The following is a 16,126-nucleotide window of genomic DNA, read 5'->3' as shown; positions in this document are numbered from 1 at the left end:
TCATTGACTCTTTGACCCACAACGGTTATTGATTTTTCAATATTTACTTCCATAATCTGCAGTGTAAAAAGATCATAATTAATGAAATTAATTAATACACTTTATTTTTTCTCATTATAATCCTGCTGAGTCAACACTCAAAGTTAATGTGCATCTTTTGAAAAATTACTGACCAAAATTAAATTTATGGAGATTTGACTTTGATCTTTTGCCAAGATTATTAACATCCTATAGATTATGCCTAACCATGATCTCTCTTCTTTTTTCATTATGTTGCTACCATGGCTTCACTATGGCAACATAATCGCCTAGTTAAGTACTTATAAATAACATACAATTGTATTTTAAGGAGTAAACTAGTATTGTGGTGGTTTAAGACATAATTTTATCAATATATAACAACCGATAGATTATATTATAACTTCCGGTAATGAACATAACATGTGAACCATAATATTCGAACACAACATATGTGAAACCTTTGACATTTCTCTACTTTATACAATTTTTTTTTTAACTTGTCAAAAGTCTAGCCATTGAAGAAGTATCATACATAGGCTGCCAAAAAAAAAAATATTAATACTCTATCATAGACATAGAGCATGCCAAACCATGAGACACTATATTCTTTTTAAAATCCTCGATACTGTTGTAAACTTCAAAAATCTTATTTATGTTTTCTTGTAAATTTGTAAGCAATATCAGTCAGGCTCGTTTATATAGCATTTTCATAGATAATCTCAATTGAATCGTTTATATAGCATTTTCATTTCTTCTTCACCATTTCAAAACGGCTTACAAAGCAAACTAACCAACCAATGAATGAATATGAGCATACACCTATACCAAAGTTTTCCTATATAATGAACCTATGTATATCTAATTTGTTAAGTAACAAAAACTCTCTACTCAAGAAGAAGTCTGAGGATGTTGTAGCCTAACAATTTCATGAGCTTTCACAACTTCTGCTGTGAATTTTCTCAATGCCCCAAATATGGGAACTAAACCATTTTTCAAGCTACTAGATGACTCGTTGTTCACAAGCTTAACGGTTTCTTTACGCTTACCTCTTTCCTCTACTAGCTTCTTCCTCATTGAATCTAAATCCACTTTCAGATCATCCAAAGCCGATATCCCGCTCTCTGACTTACCTCTCGAAACCAAACTTCTCTCTGACTCCTCCGCATCTCGCTGCTCAAATTGCGCTTTTGCCCTTTGCTCTTCTTCTTGTTTCTCCCATAACTCGTGTAGGCTTGAAGCGAAACTTTGCATAGCATTAGTCACATTATCTTCAGATATTCTACCCATTGCTTCTTGCCAATCTTTGCATATGATAAAAATGGGCGGTGCACCTATCTGGCTAGGAGAGAAAGGAGCGATTCCATCCTCTGTTGCCTCGGGTTCATAGTGAAGGCATCTCGAGAGCCATCCGCTTAGGGACTGGACGTATAACTTCTGGGTGTTAACCCAGTTGTTGAAGCTGCTAGACCATTCTCTTAGCTCCATCTCAAGATCAAGAATTGCGTTCGAACCAGAGTCTTTTTGTAAGGTTGTGTTTGCTTTGAGAGATCGAACCTTGCTCTCCATGATTGCCTGGAACTGTTTCTGGTGGCACTTGAGCATCGATCTCCACATTCTTATCAACCTTCAAACACACACAAAAATATTAGTTTTGTTTGACAGCTTAATCTGCTCATAGACATCGAAATATAGAAAGATGATTTACCCGTGTATTAACTGTGTCAACTGTGGCTGCAATTCTTCATCTCTGAGTATGTGGATTCTGCTGGAAATTGAATCAACTGATCTTATACAAACATCAATTTTGGTCATAAGCTTCCTAATGGCTGCCCGAGTAGCCTCGATCTTGATAGACTCTGCTCCATCACTATCCATTTTTTTTAGTCTCCTGCACTTCTCTTCATAAATGGCACGAAACTTTTCTTCGTCCTGCCATCAAACGCAAATCACGATGTAACAGCACGCAAGTGACATAAAGTCACACTAGAGATTCAGAAACACAAAGCTACATCATATACAAAAGCATTAATACCTTAACTTCCTTGTACAGTTTCTTTTCCCACGCATACAGTTTCTCCAAGGTTGATGAGAGGTTCCCATTGAAGCCTCCATTAACATCTTGTCCATTGTATGCTTTCGCTATTTTCCTTGTCCTTGATGTTAAACGTATGGGCTGAGAATGTGATGACTGTGTGGATGGTGCTACCAGATACATGATCCTCGATAAGATAACTGCAAAGTATAACACTTCATTTATAACTTCACCAAAGCAGCAAAAAAAACTCATCCAAAAAGCAGTGTGCACATAATATACGGTTCATAGTTCAACACAAAGCAAATCAGTCTAAACCACAATAACAAGATGCTTTCCCTACTAAACCACAATAACAAGATGCTTTCCCTCCAACACGAAGCAAATCAGTCTAAACCTAACATGACTTACCTCTCGAAACCAAACCATCCAGCTTGGTTCCATAATTCAGTAAATTCAGGAAAATCTAGCAGACAGGAGAAAGTCCTATTCAGTCAAGATAACTTCCCATTACATCAAAGTTTATATAAGTCCCAGAGGCACGTCTAAACAAGTCCTCAAATAACCATTAAACTAAAGTTAATCAGCATTACTTGGTAACTATGACTTATTCTGAATCATGATTTCTAAATATATAGGTTTCTATACATAGATGATTGCAAAAAGGAAGGAGCTATATCATCAAGAAGTATCAGAATATCAAACCAGCAAAACATACAAGAGTTAAGACAGGGTTACCTTTAAAGCCATTGTTTTTATGCTGATAAGGCAACTTGCCAACCTCAAGAAGCACAGCAACCTCCTTCCCACACGAAGAAGCAACCTCGAACTCACTCTTGATCTCCTTCACAGTTTCTCTGAGATCCCTAGTGGCATGGTACGACAAACTAGATAAGCTACTTATCTTGGAAGATTCAAGATCAAAAGAGGAAGTGCTCGTCGTTTCCTCCTCCAACTCAAAGCTCACTCCTTTCTTCCTCCCATACTCTTCCTCTACCGAAACCTTCGTCCCCATTACCGTCTCATGACTATTAGAAGAACTGTTGCTGCTCTTTCCTTCACCACCATTAACATAATGAAACTCAGATTCTACATCACTCCCTGAAAAAGAAGACACTGTCTCTGAATCGAATGAGCTCTCGGTGGCTTTATCTGGCATTGTCACTGCCCTCATAGTTTCCTCACCAACATAACCTCTTTTGTTAACGTTGTAATCGTCCTCGTCTCTGTGTTCTTTAACCTTCTCCAATCCTGTTCTCTTGGGACGTCTATATACTTGCTTGATGACTTCTTCCCCTGTTACTTCTTCCAGTTCAGGGATCCCTTCTCTTTCTCTAACTTCCTTAGAATCAGGACTGCTTGAGATTGACGCCATTCCCATCGGATAATATCCGGAAGAAGTACGAGAACGACCGTTGCTGTAATCATATGTATCAAATACGTTCAAGAAATCCCAAGTTGAAACCTTTGGCGGTGACGGAGGAGGAGCCGGAGACGGCGATTTCCGTTGCGCTCCAGTGTTTCCGAATCCAGAATCCGACGGCCATTGTGCGTTCTCAACTCGGTGATTCTCCGGCTGGAAAATGAACGGTCGAGATTGCGGCGCGGATTTCTTCATAAAATACATTCCTCGGTTTGCGTTCGGGTTGAAACTCGGGTAACCCGGTGGGTATCCCGGTTGATAACCGGGCATATAACCCTGTGGGTAACTTGGTGGATAACCGGGTGGGTAAACCGGTGGAGCATAGCTAGTTGGATCATAACCGGAATGAAATGTTTGAGTTTGAGTTGACCGGTGGTCTTGTTCAGGAGTGCTATCAATTTGGAGATGGTCATTAGATCCAGCTTCTGTTTCGGATTCGGAGTCGGATCCGGAGCTTAGATGCAAATGCGAATCATCTTCGTCTTCGTCTTCTTCGATGATGGAATGAGAAATAGAGGTGGTTGAAGAAGGAGAGATCTTCTTCTTGTGTTTCTTCGGCGGCTTTCCTTCGTCGGACGGTAACGTAAGAGCTGGAGAATCCGGCGAAAAAGAAGAAGAAGACGACGAAGAAGCAAGTAACAAGCCTTCCTCGTCAACGAAACGTTGAATAGCTTCGCCGACGTCGGAGAGAGACTGGAAGTAAGTAAGGTGAGCGACGGCGAGAGCAGAGCGATGATACGACGCCGCTTTAATGTGTTCCTTACGCTCTCTGCAGAGAATCACAATCTGTTGATTATCTAGTTTTGATCCTCCGCAACCCATAATAGCGTAGCGTCTTCTTCCTCGGGGAAACTCTAGACTCTGTTTCAAATTCTCATTCTCCGATCATCGTGGGCATGGAGCAACAACATTGAATGGAATAATCGTAGGAACAGAGCAAAGTTTGGGTTTTTTTTGAAGGAACAGAGCAAAGTTTTTTTTGTTTTGAAGGAACAGAGCAAAGTTTGGGTTTTTTTTTTTCTGGAGGAGGAACAGAGCAAATTGTGATTTGAGGAAACACTAAGTCGTAATTGTAGTGATCATGTAAAAAAAACGGATTTTATATGAATTGCTCTGTGCATGAGTTAGAGAGGAGAAAAAAAAGAAGTAGAAGAAGAAGCCATGGTTGCTGATTTATTTGAAAACGTGATCACGAAACAGAGTAGGGAGAAGGAGACACACACACACACAAGGTAAAGAAACCAAAAAGAAAATTCAAAGTCACCAGGTTGCAATTAAATTTCAACTTTTTAACTAAATTTAATGGATCAAAAGATGTGGGAGGAAAGCTAGGGGGGGCGATCTGGGAAAATATTTATTACGAACTGTGAATTTGAGAAGGAGAAGAAGAAAGTGGCAACGACGAGGAAACCAAAAACAAAATTGACAATATATTACAACTTTATTTAAGTTTTGGTCCCCAGATTTCATACCAATTTGACTAATTTCACAACGTTTTATAATGCTTTCCATTCTTCCTCTCTTGTCCTGGTAAAATAAGTGAATGGGTGTGTGTTTCCATTTTTTTCGTTTGTTGTTGTACTGTCGGTATGTCATATGAAGTTTACTATTCAATTGACATGTTTTCTATTATGTATTAAGATTTGTTTAGTTTTGGCCCCTACCAATTTCGCCTGATTATTTCTATCTTTGTGCAGGCAATACGATATTATTAGTGAACTATTACTAGTCATTGTTTTCAGTGGATTATATATTTATATAGTAAGGAAAAAAAAGGATATTAGATTACCAAAATTTGATATTTGTTGTGAATCTAATGTTTCTCTTTTGTTTATTGGTCCATTCCCCATGACCTCCTTTTTTCTCTTCTACGTTCTTGTTTTCCTAATTGAAAATATCCAAACAATATTGACAACTATTTTGTCAAAAGCAATGAATCCAATCTCATTTTCACAAGTCGTTAATAGTTTTTGTCAAGCTAAATTATCTTAATGAGTAAGTCTCATATCCAAATCAAATCCCATCAATTTATATGTTTCCTTTACAAGACAAATATATATAAAAGTCTCATTTGTTTTGTAAATTTGTATAACTGATTGCATGTATTATTAACATGAGACATTAATATACTATTGGGTGACAAAAGTAGGTCATGTGCTGCCAAATCCAGTTCCACATGCACCTCCTTAATCACAATCCTGAATCTCATAAGGGCCAAAACCATTACCATAATTTTCTTTTGTTTTTATTATGGAGATCAATAACCTTGATTAATGATTGTGTTGTTTAACAATACTCAATTCATCAATTCATTTTAGTTCAAATTCGGTTATATATGTCTGGATCGTACAAGAAGGTGGGTCGTCGTCGGTGTGTCTATTTTGATGATATTATTATGATTATCATTTCGAACGAGAAAACATGACCTCATGATTTAGAAGAATGAAAAGGTAAAAGAAAAAAGAAAAGTTTTTAAAAAGCAATTAGGAAAAATGAGAATGAGTCTGACCAATCCCATCGGCTCATCGTCGTAAGCTTCTTGCGTCACTAGAAGAAGGAAAGGCACATCATTTTCCATACCAACCAATTTGTTACATCTTTCTAGATTCAGAATTTAATATTTAAAGTTGGTAGTTGTAAAGGAAACATTGATTTTTCCTAACAACACTTTAATAATCAAAAATCTTGAGAAGAAGAAGAATAGATGGAGGAGTTGACGTCAAAAAGTAAAAACAAAAGAAGAATAGATATATGGAGCATAGCTATGCACGTCTCTCTATGTGGCATGTGGTGTTGAAAAAGTTATCTAAAATCGGTTTGTATAGATTTAGAAACAAGTACGATGGTTAACCTAATCCAATAGAGAAGCCTTTTCTTTCTTTAGTATTCCAAATGGCAGAAGAATCTTGAATGAATCTTTAAAAGGCCAAGCAACTGCAAGCCTTATTTTAATGATTCAAAAGTATTCGTGCAAAGGCGTAGCAGTTATTCACACACTTTATACTATTATACTAGTATCTAGTATTCGAAGTGCTCACAGCCTTACACTAACCTCAATTCTAAAACCACCAGGTAAGAGAAATCCTAAACCACCACCAATGTTTTAGTAGCTAACCTCAAAGCCTTGACGCTAGATTTCATCAATGTGTTGTTCCACCGTAAGAACCGCAACATATATGAGTATATCCAACTGAAAAAGCAAAACATACCCACATATGTAGAGCTCATAAGTTTGATTTAAGAGAGGGATCAAAAGAAAACATGGTACACATGAACAGAGAGCAATACGTAGTCATCTGGTACACACAGCAGTATATTGATCTTCTTACCATCAAATTTTGAAGCTTCCCGCAATATTATTCAAGTCAAAGAGTCACTATGAGCGTCTAAAACTAAATTTCTCAACAACTTTCCATTTCCATTGAAACTGCACCTATACAGCAAATACATAGTCATCAATTATACCAAAAAAAAAAAAAAAACAATTCATATGAATAATCTTCTCATATTCTGATATATTATCAACAAGTCAAACAATATTCTGAATTTATTATCGGCCTGCTCGCCTACACTCCCCTGTATCTGTGAGGTGGATTACACGCAGTGTAGATTGCATAGGAAGCAAAAACTGAAAGTTTCAAGCTCTTGCGTAGTTATCTCTCACTGATCTCGGCCTCGCAAACTGTCCTAACGTAACATCATTTCAAGTGTTCAGAACAAACATACAATGGTTGAATCTGAACAGAACAGCAATAGAAGTAGTGCCTTCAACAGTTCAGTAGGGGGAAAAACAGAGCTTCGTTATCTCAATATGTCTGGCTGTGACTTTATCCAAGCAAATTATACCAGTGATGTGTTCGTTTGCAAAGAATATGTAAACACCAAGTAAGTATTTATACAGGTAAGAGAAACCAAAAAGTATAATTTTTTCCCCAGTTAGAAACCAGAGAAATCGGAGTTGTTGTTTCCACCACCAAAGAGAGTGGACAAAATGACCAAAACGCCAATGGCAATTATGATGTTGAGGAAGTAATTAGTGGGTAATGGCTTATTTGGGCTTCCTCCTATTGCTTCATACTCTGCTCTTATCTTCTTCTTCATCGAATCGGAAAGCTCCTTCTGCATTTATTCCCGGTAAAGTTTTAAACAAAGAATCATTTTTCTTTCAAAATGTATATATTACAATAAGCTACAAGCACATTTGTGTAAAGTAGCAAGGACCAACCTTTCCAGTGGAATACTTAGCAGCTACAAACTTCTCTGGAGCGTTGTCAATGATGATGCCCTGATCAATATCATAGTGACAGATTAGCAGTTTAAGACTACATTGTTAAGTCATGTCATTGAACTGTATGTAAAACGCATGGTTCATGTATGTTGGTTAAACATAATTTTGCTTGAGATTAAAATTTCTCTCTCTTTGTGTTATGTACCTCGGGAGGGTCAAATTTCGCCCCATTATTGCTGAGCTTGGCATGAGCTTCAGCGTAATCCTTGAAAAAGGCAGCCGGGTCTTCAGCATACTTCTCTGCATAGTTCTGTAAATAGGATTTTTTTAAAACAAAGAAGTACTAAGCGGCATCTTAATTAATTACCAAACATAAGTAACCTTGAAAGACGGATCTTCAAACAGTGCAGCATCAGTGGGTAACACCAAAAGATCTTCGTCCCTCTTTTCTTTGATATCCTGCTCGTCATAGAAGTCAATGATTAAGAAACTGAGGATGGTATTCACATATGTCATCTTCCTAGAAAACTCTTCTTCAGTCCCAAAATTTACTAAGACAGATAGAGAGGTGGACCTTGAAGTAAGAGTTGTCGAACTTAAGCCATTTCACTGTCCATGACTGTCCTCCTGCTTCTCCAGGTCCAGTTTTCTGCCAATTTGAACTTTTCCATAACATCTCTACACTATCATTGCAACAACAATATAACGAAGTTTCATTTTGTAGTTTATTATACCGTGTACTTTGTCTCAGGTTTTCCCCAACCGCTACGGTCTGGTCTGGCTCGTCCTAAAGTATGTGCACCAGACAGGGCAACTATTTCCTGCTAGACAAAACAACCTCTGCAGTCAGAAAATGAGCATATTCACGTTGACATGAATAACAGAAAATGGAAAAAAAAAATCAGAAATGACCTTGTCATTTAGTCCCATTCTGTAGAATACATCTCTCAAATGATCAGCTGGTGAAGGAGGTCCAGCATCTAAAACATAAGCATATTTCACCTCATTAGTTCAAATGTCCATAACAAAATCAGAAACAAAACTCATCGAAGACATGAAACAGACAATGGAAAAAGATTAGTTAACCAGGGAGTCTTCCTTCTTCTGGACACTGCTCGGGTGCTACGACATCAACTCTCCCATATTTCATCGGGATTTCAGGACCACCAGCTTCCTGAAGTGAAATCTAGAGTTATCACTAAATCTCTAAGACCAACATAATTGTGCCTGCTAGGCCAAGCCAAGGAATACCTCTACTGCAGTGGCACTAGCTAATTGAAATAAATCGGCGTAAGAGATGTTAGGATACTTGTCTTTGATAGGTTGAATGAGCTTTAAAGCACTAATGAGACCTGTAAAATGTCAAAAGTAGAAATATAAAGACAACAAAAGAAAAGGTCTTAAAACCACAATGCATGTGGATGGAAGGAGTACCAGCATTAGCAGCATGTTTAAGCTCAGGCTCAAATCTAAGACTTCCATTAGCTCCACCTCTCTGTGGCCACTCCTCAATGTTCTTGTTATATGTACCAGCATCGTGCCACCCCAATCTAACCTGCAATGAAACGTACGTGACACACACAAAATTCAATTCTGCTTTCTCCAATATCTCTAGTAAACAAAGCAAACAACAACAGACTAGTAAAAAAATTCACTTAACAATAACGATCCAGCTGCAATATCATAATCATCAAATCAAAAGAGAGAGAAGGATAGAGATACTTTACCAAAATGGGATGGCAAAACTTAGTCCGGAGAAGCACTTTGATGTCTTCTTTAGCACTTTTCAATTGAGCTGCATCAGAAGCAGCGGCACATTTTGGTGAAACCATCCCCTTGCTCCTCTTCCCATAAATCGGATTCCTTTTCTAAAAATCAACAGAATTTATTAAAATTTACAAAAGCATGAGTTCCCGTACAGAGTCATCCGATCAAACTAACGGTACCTGAACGAGGGAGAGATGAGGAAACAGAGAGGAAGATGCGACGCTTCGAAGAGAAGAGAGAGAATGTGGCGATGATGATGATGATGATGTAGAGGAAGAAACCGCAACGAGAAGTGGAGCTGAGGAGGAGGCGACGGCGGGAGAAAGAGAGACTCTGGTGGATGAACAGAGTAAGTGAGATGCGGCGGAGAGAGAAACAGCCATTTTTGTTGTCACGGCGGAGAGAGAAGCGCCGGAAAGAGTGAGAGAGTTTATTAAAACGACAGGTGTCACTAACTTAGCGATGTGTTGACAGTTGGATCTATTTGGAGTCACTCACTCACTCTTTAAAACTGGATAATGATATCACAAAGTGAAAGTGAACCTCACGCGCGCCTTAACGGATTTTTTTTTTTCTTTTTACTGTTCCACTACCAAACAAAGAAGAGACTAATTAGTATTATTATTATCTAAAAATTTACAATAACTGTTAAACAAAAAAATCAACGAAGACAGTTTAGTTAATTACCATTCAATTTAATTCATCTTGTAACATTTTTAGTAGTGGAATAAATCATGTAAAAAATTTGAAGTAAAAAAAAAAAAGAGTAAATGATTTTCATCAAAAATTGATAAAAGAACCCAAAGAAAAAAAAAACAATCACTCTGTAGAGTTAATGGGCTGAGCATATTGGGCCTTGTACGTTTGACCTCGGCCTTTTATATCAATCTTCGTTTGCGCGTGCTCTACACGCCAAGTGTGTGTTTAGTGAGCGTTAAAAAAGCGTAGAGCCTTTTTAGCCAAATGCTGCCAAGTTTCTCAATTAAAGCTTACGGGAACTCAAAGAAACCTCTGTGTGCTGCAACTTGCAACAAATTGAGTGAGAGAGATAGAGATAGAGATAGAGAGAGAGGTACAAACATAAAATACTCAGTCACTCACTCCTATAAGGAAGCAACAAGTCTTCTCTACACAAAGGAAGCCTCCTTTTTTGTTGCCCCTTTGTCAATAAAGAAACCTTCTTTTGGGCTTATTTGGTTTCGCTTTCTTGGGGACTAAAAAGGAGATGAATCCGATTAAGGAGACAATGAACCTTCGCTTCTTCTTCGTTTTCTTCTTCTTCTATGTGTTCCTCCTCTTTCCTCGCTTTCAACTCTCTGAAGCTGCCAAAGACTCGTCGGCTCAACAAGTGAAGTTACAGAATCGTCGACTTGGCTCCTCCGTCGTCTTTCCTGTCTCCGGGAATGTGTATCCTCTTGGGTAACTGCCAAATTTCACATCTTTTTGTTTTCAATTTCTCTGTTTCTTGCTACTTTCTAGTCACCTATTTGTGTGTTTAATTTTCTTTGTTTGGGGATTGTGTTCAACTAATCTCTGGATACTTTCTTGCATCTGAGGGATCTCTTTACTTATTAATCTATTTCAATGCTTGGCAAGAGAACTTTGTTATAAAGATTGGAACTTTCACGAATTGCAGATTTTGGGCAATGTTCGATTCTGTTATTCCCCTTGTATTGAAAACGCCCTGTCTGATTGTTGATGTAATACTTTGGCTTATTGGAAGAATTCATTTTTCTTCTTCTTTGCAATTTCAGGTACTATTATGTGTTGCTTAACATAGGCAACCCACCTAAGCTCTTTGACTTGGACATTGACACTGGCAGTGATCTCACTTGGGTTCAGTGTGATGCACCCTGCAACGGTTGCACAAAGGTAAGCGTTCATCTGCTTTGTTGTGTAACATAATTATTAAGGCAAAGGTCTTTTCTATCTTATGATTTCGTTATCTCTTCTTTCTCTGCAGCCTCGTGCTAAGCAGTACAAGCCCAATCACAACACTTTGCCTTGTTCACACCTCTTGTGTTCTGGACTCGACCTTCCCCAGAACAGACCTTGTGCTGACCCTCAGGATCAATGTGACTATGAAATCGGATACTCCGACCATGCATCATCCATTGGTGCACTTGTAACTGATGAGTTTCCTCTAAGACTCGCAAATGGCTCCGCTGTGCATCCCCATTTGACATTTGGGTTAGTTTTGTTCTTCCCTTTTCACATGTTAGAAAAGAAAAGACTAAATTCATGGGCTGTATAAAAGTCGGTGATCTTACTAGTGATCCTGATTCTTGAATCAACTTGTCTTTTAGATGTGGGTATGATCAGCAGAACCCTGGTCCACACCCTCCTCCTCCAACAGCGGGAATCCTTGGTCTTGGCAGAGGGAAATTAAGCATCTCAACACAGCTAAAATCCTTGGGGGCAACGAAGAATGTGATTGTGCATTGCTTAAGTCACAATGGTAAAGGCTTTCTCTCTATTGGAGATGAGCTTGTCCCTTCTTCTGGAGTTACATGGACTTCACTGGCTACTAATTCACCTAGGTGAGCAATCTTTGAGCATCTTTATGCCCTCTTCTATTTACTCACACTTTTAAACTTGACAAGTTAACAATCATGGTGCGACTTTTTTTCTGTAGTAAAAACTACATGACTGGACCAGCAGAGCTTCTCTTTAATGCCAAGACCACAGGTGTCAAAGGCATTAACTTTGTTTTCGACAGTGGAAGCTCATACACTTACTTCAATGCCGAAGCGTACCAAGCGATTCTCGATCTTGTAAGCCATAAAAAAAATTCTGAAAAACAGCAGCAATTGTGTTTTACACTCTTATGACTAATTTGGTGTTTATATATCTCGTATAGATAAGAAAAGACTTGAATGGGAAGCCTTTGAAGGACACAGAAGATCAAAGCTTACCTGTCTGTTGGAAAGGCAAAAAACCTTTGAAATCACTTGATGAAGTCAAGAAATACTTCAAGACAATTACTTTACGATTTGGGAATCAAAAGAATGGTCAGCTACTTCAGGTTCCACCTGAGTCTTATCTCATTATCACAGTGAGTCTCCTATATACCAACTCTCTATGACTAGTATCTACATCAAAATCCATGGCTGAGAGTCTGTTTCTTTGTTTTTTTTTTGTTATCTTAGGAAAAAGGAAATGTATGTTTAGGTATCCTGAACGGAACTGAAGTCGGGCTAGACAGCTACAATATCATAGGAGGTAAGTAAATAGATATACTTAAGTTTTCAATTATAGTTTTCCTTTCCCAGGGGTTCTTTTAGGTTCATAACTTGACAACAAAATCTCATTGTTCTGTGTGTGTGTGATAGACATATTTTTCCAAGGGATAATGGTGATCTACGACAATGAGCAACATAGGATTGGATGGATTTCTACAGACTGTGACAAGATTCCCAAGTTCTGAACCTTAATTCACCTTTTTCTTAATATAATTTTGTTCTGTTTCTCATCAAATCCATAATAATAATAAAAAGTTCTCTTGTTGTCTTCTATTGTGTGTTTTTATTTTGCCTCCAAACCACTCTAAACTATTCTGTTAACAGTGAATATGGAGGAGGAGATGTAACGGAGGAGGCTTATCCAAGAGGGTTTGGTTTGATAACAGAGCTTTTCTCAGGAACTGATTCTTCTAAGAACAAGAACTTGGCTTCAGATGGAGAGCTTTGACGTTGACACACAGAGAAAGGGTTTTTGATAAAGACTGTGTAATAGAAGGTTTTTGAGGTTTTTGGTTGTTATCATAATAGAAACAAGGAAATATATTCCCTTTTGTAAATATATATATACACACTTCTTTGACTTTTGTCATCAGATGTAATCCTTACAAATAATGAAAAAGAACACGGAAGTATTTTACCAAAATGACCCCAGCACAGTGATCATTGCTTGAGGGTAAAAGAGGAATTACAGAACGAATACAGTAGACAATGGCGGAACTAGGAAACCTCAAAATTAGAGAGAGAGAGAGAGAGAGAATTAGAGCTTGGCGCCATCATCGGGAGAGAGTGAAAAGACGGCTGAGCTTGAAGCAAATCTTCATTACGCGGCGGCGAAGATGACTGAGATAACGTCGGTGATGGACATTGACGTAGACGAAAATCAGCCTCGCAAGCCGGTTAACAAGGGGAAAGACGTAGCCGGTTTTGGTGGTGGTCCGCCGCAGGGTAAGGCGACGCCTTGGGTTGAGAAGTACCGACCTCAGTCGCTCGATGACGTCGCTGCACATCGTGACATTATCGATACGAGTAATTGAACTTTATACACAACTTCCATAAACCCTAGGGTTAGGGATTTAGTACAGTTTTTCTTTTGGGTATTTTTCTCTAATTAAGAAAGTGTTTCGAATAGAAAATTGTGTGCCTCTGATTAAGCCCTAGTGAATTGGAATTGATGTTGTTGTTTCTAAAAAGTCTAATTTGATAGTTTCTTATTTGTTTCTTTTCTCAGTTGGATTGAGGGACTAAATGCAATTTTTATAGCTTCTTATCACTATGCTCACTGAAGGTTTTTGCTTTTTGTGGTTTTTGTAAAACAGTTGATAGGCTGACCAATGAGAACAAATTGCCCCATCTTCTGTTGTATGGTCCTCCCGGTACTGGCAAAACATCCACCATTCTAGCCGTCGCCCGGAAACTTTATGGACCCAAGTACCGTAGTATGATTCTCGAACTGAATGCGTCAGATGATAGAGGAATTGATGTTGTAAGGCAGCAGATTCAAGATTTTGCTAGCACGCAGAGCTTCTCTTTGTGAGTATCCTATCATGATTCCTTCCCTGCTTTTGATTTTCTTGATTCCTCAACTGGTTTTTATTACTCATAAATATCGAATGCATTGTGATGGCACGAGCTATGTTTAATTTTAGCATCTTGCTAAGTATAATAACTTATCTTTGTGTGTAACAAATTTGTTGTGAATATAAAAAATTGAATTTCATGATTGTAGAGGAAAATCTTCTGTGAAGCTGGTTCTACTAGATGAAGCAGATGCCATGACAAAAGATGCTCAGTTTGCCCTGCGTAGAGGTATAACCTTATATTGGTCCTATCTCTCTCGTTTGTTTTGCTTAAGCACAGTACTAACATCTTTGGCATGCTTATTTTCTTAAATTTTGCAAGTAATTGAGAAATACACCAAGAGTACTAGGTTTGCGCTCATTGGGAACCATGTCAATAAGATCATTCCAGCTTTGCAGTCGAGATGTACTCGATTTAGATTTGCCCCTCTCGATCCTGTTCATGTGAGTCAACGTCTTAAACATGTAGTAGACGCTGAAGGGTGAGAATTAAGCTATTTCAGTCTTGTCTTATTGTGTTTTCTTCATTCTCCCTCATGATTATGTGTATTTTTTAACCCCTTTTTTGTGTTTCCTTTTTATAATTGGACTAGGCTTAATGTAAGTGAGGATGGTTTGGCAGCTCTTGTACGGCTGAGCAATGGGGACATGAGAAAAGCACTGAATATTTTGCAGGTTCTGGAATATTTCCATTTGGTTCTGTCTCCTTATCAACAATTGTAAATCTACAGAAGATAATACTTTTTGATCACTATCAATGGGTCTGTAAACACTTATAACGGGTTTATTGGTGTGGGCAGTCAACTCATATGGCGTCAAAGCAAACTACAGAGGAAAAGAGAAAAGCTCTGAACACTTTGCAGGTTCTGGAATATTTCCTTTTGGTTTTGTCTCCTTATCCACAGAGATAATACATTTAGATCACTATGAATGGATCTGTAAAATTTTCTGACGGGTTTATTGGTGTGAGCAGTCAACTGATACGAAGTCAGAGCAAATTACTGCGGAAGAAGTTTACCTCTGCACCGGAAACCCATTGCCCAAGGACATTGAGCAGATAGCTGGCTGGCTTCTAAATAAATCATTTGCTGAGAGCTACAAAAGTATTGAACCATAACTGATTTGTACTAAGTTAATGATTCCATGGTCCTGACTCGTGATTGCTATTTCATTCTGCAGACATATCAGAAATGAAGACGAGAAAAGGACTTGCCATTGTTGATATCGTCAGAGAGGTTACCATGTGAGTGACATACTTGGTTGCTGCTTCAAACTGATGTGTTATCCGTGCCATGCATCTGTAGACTAACTTTTGTTTCTCCATCAGGTTTGTTTTTAAGATCCAGATGCCTTCAGATGTCAGAGTTCAATTGATAAACGATCTGGCAGACATTGAGTAAGTATCTTTTGCCAATTTAAATTTGGCTGATTGTTTAATTCTGACTGCCTGGAGTAGAGAGTATTTAAGCTTGTGTTCCCCCACATTTTTCTTTTTTTTTAATTGCTAGTCATTTTATTGTTTATAGGTACAGGTTGAGTTTTGGGTGCAATGACAAACTGCAGCTTGGAGCTATCATTTCTACTTTCTCACATGCCCGGTCTGTTTTGGTTGGTGCAGCAAACTAAACCATGTTTTTTTTTTCCCTTTTTGGAACCTGCAGTAGCTTATATGCACTGTGTTATGTAACTGCTAGAATAGTTCATCTCAGTGTTGTTTTCCTGATAGTCTTTTGGACATTTTATGGCCGTTTGTGACCAAAAGCTTGCCTTTCAAGAGTGTTAGACCCACCTTGTGATCTCATATCATATCATTGGCAGATTGCTCAAACGGCTCTT

The 16,126-nt window shown here is 38.2% G+C and overlaps 4 protein-coding genes across 6 annotated transcripts; 2 read left to right on the top strand and 2 right to left on the bottom strand.

Annotated features, from left to right (window-relative positions):
* Window positions 1-714: 714 nt before the first annotated feature.
* LOC104713417 (uncharacterized) lies at window positions 715-5,027 on the bottom strand. Its single transcript, XM_010430526.3, has 4 exons — window positions 2,792-5,027; window positions 2,054-2,253; window positions 1,727-1,950; window positions 715-1,645 (listed from the first exon to the last, which is right to left on the bottom strand). The coding sequence occupies exons 1-4, from the start codon at window positions 4,296-4,298 to the stop codon at window positions 910-912; spliced, it is 2,667 nt and encodes an 888-aa protein (XP_010428828.2). The 5' UTR covers window positions 4,299-5,027; the 3' UTR covers window positions 715-909.
* A 2,228-nt stretch (window positions 5,028-7,255) lies between these two features.
* On the bottom strand, window positions 7,256-10,547 carry LOC104713416 (L-ascorbate peroxidase T, chloroplastic). Of its 3 annotated transcripts, none has more exons than XR_015567064.1 (12): window positions 9,651-9,999; window positions 9,432-9,572; window positions 9,139-9,259; window positions 8,956-9,056; window positions 8,770-8,878; window positions 8,617-8,684; window positions 8,439-8,525; window positions 8,279-8,353; window positions 8,086-8,163; window positions 7,910-8,014; window positions 7,702-7,761; window positions 7,256-7,595 (listed from the first exon to the last, which is right to left on the bottom strand). XR_015567064.1 is itself a non-coding variant. In XM_087467423.1 (12 exons), exons 6-12 carry the CDS (start codon window positions 8,632-8,634, stop codon window positions 7,413-7,415), a joined length of 606 nt encoding a protein of 201 aa, XP_087323549.1. In that variant the 5' UTR covers window positions 8,635-8,684; window positions 8,770-8,878; window positions 8,956-9,056; window positions 9,139-9,259; window positions 9,432-9,572; window positions 9,651-10,547; the 3' UTR covers window positions 7,256-7,412. The 3 variants fall into 3 exon arrangements, 2 of the variants coding, with proteins under 2 accessions (XP_087323549.1, XP_010428827.2); XM_087467423.1 differs by having other exon boundaries at window positions 9,651-10,547; XM_010430525.2 differs by having other exon boundaries at window positions 8,791-8,878; window positions 9,651-10,023.
* Window positions 10,381-13,356, top strand: LOC104713415 (aspartic proteinase Asp1). The gene is made up of 9 exons (XM_010430523.3): window positions 10,381-10,890; window positions 11,226-11,343; window positions 11,435-11,661; window positions 11,778-12,011; window positions 12,107-12,245; window positions 12,332-12,526; window positions 12,621-12,693; window positions 12,804-12,891; window positions 13,038-13,356. The coding sequence occupies exons 1-9, from the start codon at window positions 10,697-10,699 to the stop codon at window positions 13,159-13,161; spliced, it is 1,392 nt and encodes a 463-aa protein (XP_010428825.1). The 5' UTR covers window positions 10,381-10,696; the 3' UTR covers window positions 13,162-13,356.
* LOC104713414 (replication factor C subunit 5) lies at window positions 13,295-16,118 on the top strand. Its single transcript, XM_010430522.3, has 10 exons — window positions 13,295-13,739; window positions 14,030-14,243; window positions 14,440-14,519; window positions 14,613-14,772; window positions 14,884-14,965; window positions 15,091-15,153; window positions 15,264-15,393; window positions 15,470-15,533; window positions 15,618-15,686; window positions 15,817-16,118. The coding sequence occupies exons 1-10, from the start codon at window positions 13,550-13,552 to the stop codon at window positions 15,914-15,916; spliced, it is 1,152 nt and encodes a 383-aa protein (XP_010428824.1). The 5' UTR covers window positions 13,295-13,549; the 3' UTR covers window positions 15,917-16,118.
* The last annotated feature ends 8 nt before the right edge of the window (window positions 16,119-16,126 follow it).

This window comes from Camelina sativa, chromosome 9 (assembly GCF_030686135.1).
Source record: "Camelina sativa cultivar CO46 ecotype springtype chromosome 9, ASM3068613v1".
NCBI lineage: Eukaryota > Viridiplantae > Streptophyta > Magnoliopsida > Brassicales > Brassicaceae > Camelina > Camelina sativa.
The sequence above is the reverse complement of the archived record's forward strand: the minus strand, read 5'-3'. Positions and strand labels throughout refer to the sequence as shown.

Bases quoted from the DNA above. Each gene is read 5' to 3' on its own strand.
- LOC104713417 (XM_010430526.3), bottom strand. From the start codon at position 4,298: ATGGGTTGCGGAGGATCAAAACTAGATAATCAACAGATTGTGATTCTC. The intron at 1,951-2,053 runs GTATTAATGCTT...GTTTGATGGCAG, and splicing joins AACTGTACAAGGAAGTTAAG to GACGAAGAAAAGTTTCGTGC. The intron at 1,646-1,726 runs GTAAATCATCTT...GTGTGTTTGAAG, and splicing joins TTGACACAGTTAATACACGG to GTTGATAAGAATGTGGAGAT.
- LOC104713416 (XM_010430525.2), bottom strand. From the start codon at position 9,854: ATGGCTGTTTCTCTCTCCGCCGCATCTCACTTACTCTGTTCATCCACC. The intron at 8,879-8,955 runs GTATTCCTTGGC...ATTTCACTTCAG, and splicing joins CTAGTGCCACTGCAGTAGAG to GAAGCTGGTGGTCCTGAAAT. The intron at 7,762-7,909 runs GTACATAACACA...GATATTGATCAG, and splicing joins CGAAATTTGACCCTCCCGAG to GGCATCATCATTGACAACGC.
- LOC104713415 (XM_010430523.3), top strand. From the start codon at position 10,697: ATGAATCCGATTAAGGAGACAATGAACCTTCGCTTCTTCTTCGTTTTC. The intron at 11,662-11,777 runs GTTAGTTTTGTT...CTTGTCTTTTAG, and splicing joins CATCCCCATTTGACATTTGG to ATGTGGGTATGATCAGCAGA. The intron at 12,694-12,803 runs GTAAGTAAATAG...TGTGTGTGATAG, and splicing joins CAGCTACAATATCATAGGAG to ACATATTTTTCCAAGGGATA.
- LOC104713414 (XM_010430522.3), top strand. From the start codon at position 13,550: ATGACTGAGATAACGTCGGTGATGGACATTGACGTAGACGAAAATCAG. The intron at 14,966-15,090 runs GTTCTGGAATAT...TGGTGTGGGCAG, and splicing joins AAGCACTGAATATTTTGCAG to TCAACTCATATGGCGTCAAA. The intron at 15,687-15,816 runs GTAAGTATCTTT...TATTGTTTATAG, and splicing joins AACGATCTGGCAGACATTGA to GTACAGGTTGAGTTTTGGGT.